Raw genomic sequence first — 6,581 nt, forward strand, 5'->3', positions numbered from 1 at the left:
TTGCAAACCTTTTGCAAACATTCTCTACTCGACGTGCCAGTTGCCTGCCTAAAGTGCCTACATCATCTGGTATCCAAAATTACTCCTGAATCAGCCTTTAGCACATTCGGTTGTGTACTTGACCAACTTGAATCGTGTTGGTCAGTTTGATCGATTTCACTAGTTTGATAAATCCTAACTAAAATTAAGTATTGTTATTTTTACATTATAAAAAATTATTAAGAATAATATATAAAACATAACTAATTATTAATTATTTAAGAATTTAAAATATAAAACAATTGTTTAACCCATGCATCACACCGGTCCCGCTAGTAAATACTATGAAGCATCATAAATTCATAATAACCACTACTTTGAAGTGATAGGCACGTTATCAAACACTTTGACCTCTCACTACGAAAATCACTTTTCAATGTTTGGTGGCACAAAAGCCTCACTGAACTTCGAAGAACCCCCGTGAGGGGCTAATTAGTCCTTTAACACAAGTTTTGTTATCTTGTTGGAAATATCTACGCAGGGTTTGTCATTCCAAAGGAGAGAGAGAGAGAGATGGAGCTTGATTTTGCAGAAGGAAAGATAGCAGGGGAGAAGGTGTTTGGAGATGTGGTGTTTCCAAAGACATTAACCCCACCAAAAGGAAAGCAAGGGACAAGTGATCTTTTGGTAGAGATGGTGAGAGGAAATAGAGAGTGGTTGTCTGAACTACTGCACCACCACTCAGCTATTCTCTTCAGGGGATTTGGGGTTTGCTCTCCCGATGATTTTGCGCGCATAGTCGAAGCATTCGATTGGGAGGGGATGGATTACTGAGGTCCGATTACACGTCTCAAGGTGACTCATGGAGTATACAGTGCTAACGAAGCACCCCTTGATAAATTTATCTCCTTCCATCATGAGATGCCACTGGTAATTAATAATACTATCTATCCATTTCTCCTATACTATCTATCTTTCTTCATTTCAAATCAAACACAGCTTACAAATTTGAGTGCATAGGTAAAAAATTTCCCTTCCAAAATCTTTTTCTTCTGTTCTCAACCGTCGCCGGAGGGGGGCGAGACATCTATCATCCCTAGCCACGTTATAGTAGAAAAGATGGAAGAAAAGGTGCCGGAGTTCGTCGGCAAGGTGTCAAAATTAGGTGTCACTTTTCCGGCAAAGCTACCAAAAGAGGATCAGCCTGGAGACATTATCAGCAGGTCATGGAAGTGGCTTTTGAACACTGACGACCAAGAAGAAGCTGAAAGGAGGTACTTTTTTGGTTTTTATTCTCCCATTTCATCAATCCACTCTTTACTGGTTCCTTGGGCTCAGTGGGTGGGATTAGGGGTGGCAATTTTTAACCCAATCCGCTGAATCCGCCCAACCCACCGAGTATCTAACCCACCCAACCCGCCCATTTACTTAGCGGGTTGTATGATCAACCCATCATCCAATCCACTTATTTAAATGGGTTGGGTTGTCAATAACCATTGAGTTAACTATTATAGACATAAGTATTAATTTTTTAGTCTTTTTTTTTATTTTTTTCATTTGAATTAAATAATTTATAATTAATATATTAATTTTCTATTAATAATTGACTAAATTTAGTTTTGTCTTGAACCAATACACTTCACCCAACATAAATTCAAATCAATTTGACCCAAGTCCGGACCAGTTCAACGCGGTCTGACCCGATCCAGCCTATACTGATCCGGGTCAACCCGAACCTGAATAGACATCGGGCGGGATGGTTCGGTGCTGCTTGCTCTATCCGATCTGGGCCGTCTGGTCTAACCAATATTCACACACTTCAACCCGACTCGGCACAAGTCGATCCGGGTTGACCCAAATCGAAAATGGTTTTGGTTGGGATGATTCGTCCTTCGCATGCTTTGCCCAATCTGGACCGACCATCTAGCCAATATCCACACGACCCGACCCGAATCAAAACAGACCCAATTTAGCTACATTGGTCCCGTTTGGGTCAGCCGGTCCAGTCCCGAACCTGTGCACAAACCTGATATGGCCTGGTCCAAATCAATCCACCATTGACTAAACCGGTCTGATCCGGTCTGACTGGATTGATCCAAATCTAAACGATTCAACCACCCTTGAACCTAAGTTGTTTAAGTTGGTCTGACCGGTTTGAACCTAAGTAGTTCGGTCAAACCCGAAATCCGAATATAATCAAATGGCTTCGCGGCTTGTGTAACAATAACATGCATGTAAAGTGGTTTGAACCTTCACCACTTATATAAATAATAACTATAATAACCACCAAGCTACAACCAACTTATTTGTTAAGGGAGAGAGAGAATTAGTTTTTTAAGTCCATAAATATAAGATTAATGGGTTTGGGCGAGTTCGATTGGGTTAAAGCGAGTTTAGGTTGAACCCAACCCATTTAATTTTATATAACTGGGTCATTAATGGGTTGACGGGTTAGCTGGATTGGGTTGAAACTCAACCTAAACCAAACCCAATCCAACCCGCACAATTTCCACCCCTAGGTGAGATCTGGGAAATGGAACCCAACCCAACCCAACCCAAAACCTAATTAAGGCCGACCTGTCTCTAACCCAATGCGTTGGGTCATTGCAGGTTTAATTACCACTTAACCCCATCCACTGATATCCCTAGTTATGACATGTATTCAACTAATTTTGGTTGTCAACTTTCTGAAGTTTGATGGGAATTGGATTGATTTTGGATCTTAAATATATCAAATCTCCTTAAAATCGATCAGATCATGGTCTATTCCACCGGTGTGAGTTTGTCTTACACTTTTGGTCTCAAGGATTGTGTTAGGTTGGTAGCAACTACTAAAACTTTTGCCAAATTCTTTATGATATTTGTATTTTTAATGGAAGCTTGTACTATGTCTCATGGTAAATTGGTAATTATCTTTAAATTATTTTGTTGATAAATAGTAGCATATATCAATCAATTAGTACAATTTTATTAAAAAGTATTATATTTTTCAGTCGATTTATAGTTCATTTTACTAATGATATAAAATATCCAGGTTATAAGACATGCTTTAATTTCATGGCTGGATCACCAAGTTCTCATTCAAAAGCAGTTCTTGGGCCTTGTGAATTTTCATGTCCGAGTCTTCTTTTGCATCCAAGCCTCGTCCATTCTGTGGAATTGGAAATTTTGTGGGGGCTAGACCTGGCCTAAATACTTCAGGCCCCAACTTTTGTCCACGTCATAAGTTTCTCTCTCCTCACTAAGGGTGTTAATGGACCGGTTTTGGATTGGATCCCGTTCAGTCCAAAATCAATTTGGATGGATTGGATTGGACTTGGTCCGTCTGTAACAAATTTATATTGGATTGGTTGGATTAAGTCAATATCTGGTCTATTGATATAAGATAAGAATACATGTGTCAATGGACTAGGTTTGGGTTGAAACCGATTTAAATCAAAATGAATTTGAACAGATTGGACGGTCCAGACATTGAATTAGACCAGTCCAAATTGGTCCAAAACATTCATTGGATTGGATTGATCCTGGTCTATTTATAATGGACTCATATTGGACTGGATCGGATTGGACCAAATCCAGTCCAATTGACATCCCTACTCACCATTGTGCCTCAAGACTCTCAAAAGTTTGTCATATTTTTAAAAATCTAAAAATCTATGACAAAATACAATGAGATTAGCCCCAAGGGGGCATTCTTTTTTTGGGTTTTGTGAAGAGGGAAAATTGGTCAATGGGAATTTAATTCTCATTAACCAAGAAATTAATATTCTTTTTTCAGATTTATGTGGGGATCAGGAAAAACTTGTTTTCTTGGATACCCATTTCTTAGGTGGGCAAATAACTTTTCCACTTAGGGGGAAAGTCACTAACACTTGAATGGAACAAAAATATCTCTTTTAATAATGATTTTTTATGCCTAAAATGGTCATTTCCTTATTTTGCTTGAGAAATAAAAAAACATGAATAAATGCGCTTACCCGAATAAATGTTTGGCGGATAAGTGCATCAACTTACCGAAAGGCAAAGAGGGCCTAAGTGTCCCATTAACCTTAGAAAGTGAGATAGGAAGTGCCCATTAAAATACTGCTAATTTTTGAACTCTTGAGCCTTGCTCTCTCTTTAATTCTGTCATTTTCTATCAAACCAAACACATAGCCTAAGCAAATTAAATGGAACCCTTCAAATAATGTTGATAGGGCTCTAGAAAGATTCCGGATCAGCTCTACCAAATTCAACCAAGATGGAAGCATGGAGTATGTATTTGGGCCTTGGAGTCCGATCGAAGAGTTTGAGGGAAGGAGGGTTTGGTTCATACCTCTCCCTGACTACTCCAAGGATACAGATGACAAGCAAATGCACTACCGCTTTGGGGATGGAAGTGCTTTTCCAATTGAAGCTTTGGATGCTTATAAGCAAATTGTGAATGACAACAATGTGGATTTGAAGTGGCAAAAGGGAGATATCTTATTGGTTGATAATCTATGTGCTCAGCATGCTAGACGTCCTGGGAAGCAGCCACGTGTTGTGTTGGTATCTTTATGTAAATAATTAAAATTAAAAAATGGTCTGCTTGGGCCCTCCAAATTCCAAAAATACGAAGTAGGCCCATCAAGGAATTTTCTGGGCCCATCTATTTGAAAGATTGTAAATAGTAAATAAAAGACAAACTGATCAGGTTTTGCAATTCTGCATCCAAAGGAGTTGCATTGATAGAATACAATCTAAGGTTATACGGTGTTGTTTCACCTTATTATAACTCTCCTTCTCCTGATCAAGGGATAATAATGGGAACTATGTAATGCCTGGATATCCTAATTTCCAGCTTTTGTGATGGTTTGTTCCATAAGTGTTCAAGAAGAATATAGTTGGTTGTATGGTTTAATGTTATTTTTGTTTTAGAAAACTAAAATAGGTTTGGTTTGTAATTAAAATAAACAATATATTTTATTTTAGAAGACAGGATAACTTCAAAGCCTTTCTATTGGGTTTTCTTTTTTCTTCTTTCAGTTAGGAAATTAAACGGCATTTTGTTCTTTTTTTTAAAGAGTCCAACTATCGTCATCATCATCATCTATGCCTAGTGTGACTGGTAATTCTTTAAAGAGTGAATTTGGTAGAGATCACCAACAACCAAGGTTCAAAATATTGATACATAATGGCCTATGTTGGCTGATACGTATCGTTTCGGGACCCCTCCAATATGCCCTTACAGTAGGTGTATCGGGGTTCTGCCCGGTTTAGGGTGTGAAGGCGGCCTAAACCGGCTCCCCTGAACCAGTTGCGGAAAAAAAATAAAAAAAAAGTACCAAAAACTGTATCGATTTGTCTGATACGCCCATACCGACATATCGGTCGTATCGATATTTTAAACCTTACCAACAACTATTAGGACTTGCGACAGAGGCAAAACTAAAGCAATTAAGCAACACTATCCTTTTGGCTTTGCAACACGTCAAGGTAGCAACCTCAAGTCTCTACTCACGTAGTTCACAATATAGAATTGGGGTTCTCATTGGCTTTAAAATAAGTCCAACAAGAGAGGTAGGGACAAAGGACATAGATGACAAAGAAAAAGACATATTTCAACTTGTCTTAATTGTAAAAAATTGTTCTTACAAGTATTTAGCAGTTTATATTGCCGATCTTGGAAAATGGTTACAACTTTGGTGCCAAAACATTGAAACAAAAATGGCTAAGCAACAAGTAAGGTAAACTCATAGGCTTGTAATGAGAACTGGGAATTTCAGGGGTCCTGAAGCTTTATATCTCGATGATTAACATTGCAGCAGATAATGAGTTCACTACAGTCTGCTGGGTTGGTGAACTGGGGGGGAGGTTGCTCAAGGGAGAGAGAGAGATATAGAGAGTGATGGGCAATGATTTTCTTAACAGCCAACACTTCAGATCTGAGATCACCGCAGGGTTGGCAAACTGAGGAGAGAGAGAGAGAGAGAGAGAGAGAGGGGAGGGGAGTAGATGCCATCGATCTGAGTTCACCGTAGGGATGACGATTTTCTAAATTACCAATGCTTCAGACCTGAGTTCACCGTTGCACTGTAGATGCTGTCGACCTGATGTTGGGACTTGGGAGTGTTTGGAGAAGAGTAGAGCTCAAAGAAATTGGGACTGGTTGCTAGCTTGCCGCTACTGGAGCGTAGCTTGAAGAAATGGGGACGCCGTCATGCTACTGAGAGATAGTTAGGACAGAGCTCGGAGAGATATCGTCGCCTTGCCGGTAATAGGGATGAGTTTGAACGAACATTTATATATTGTCTGGCCGGGCTCGGATCGGGTTTTTTGTGAAATACCAGACCCGAGCCAAAATCAGGTCCGGCTTAGATAATATGGTCTGACCCGGGCCCACGGGCCTAATAATATGTCCAAAGCTGAACGTGACCAGGCCAGGCCGTCTGGCTACCCGGCCCATGTATAGCTTTATTTTTAAATATTCCCAAATTTGGCCTTTAGCTCCTCAGCCCATTTGGAGATGGCAATTTTCCACATTTTTCCAATCTTCAAAGAGACTTACCCCAAATGGAGCAAGAATCATGGGGATGATTTTTCCCACACACGAACCGAGATGAGGAAATTTTCATCCCCTT

General features: G+C 39.7%; 1 protein-coding gene across 1 annotated transcript; it reads left to right on the forward strand.

The window, feature by feature from the left end:
- The first annotated feature begins 424 nt into the window (after positions 1-424).
- On the forward strand, positions 425-4,865 carry LOC104586208 (clavaminate synthase-like protein At3g21360). The gene is made up of 3 exons (XM_010243368.3): positions 425-909; positions 1,000-1,253; positions 4,176-4,865. The coding sequence occupies exons 1-3, from the start codon at positions 901-903 to the stop codon at positions 4,525-4,527; spliced, it is 615 nt and encodes a 204-aa protein (XP_010241670.1). The 5' UTR covers positions 425-900; the 3' UTR covers positions 4,528-4,865.
- The last annotated feature ends 1,716 nt before the right edge of the window (positions 4,866-6,581 follow it).

This window comes from Nelumbo nucifera, chromosome 5 (assembly GCF_055504915.1).
Source record: "Nelumbo nucifera cultivar China Antique chromosome 5, China Antique-T2T, whole genome shotgun sequence".
Taxonomy (NCBI): domain Eukaryota; kingdom Viridiplantae; phylum Streptophyta; class Magnoliopsida; order Proteales; family Nelumbonaceae; genus Nelumbo; species Nelumbo nucifera.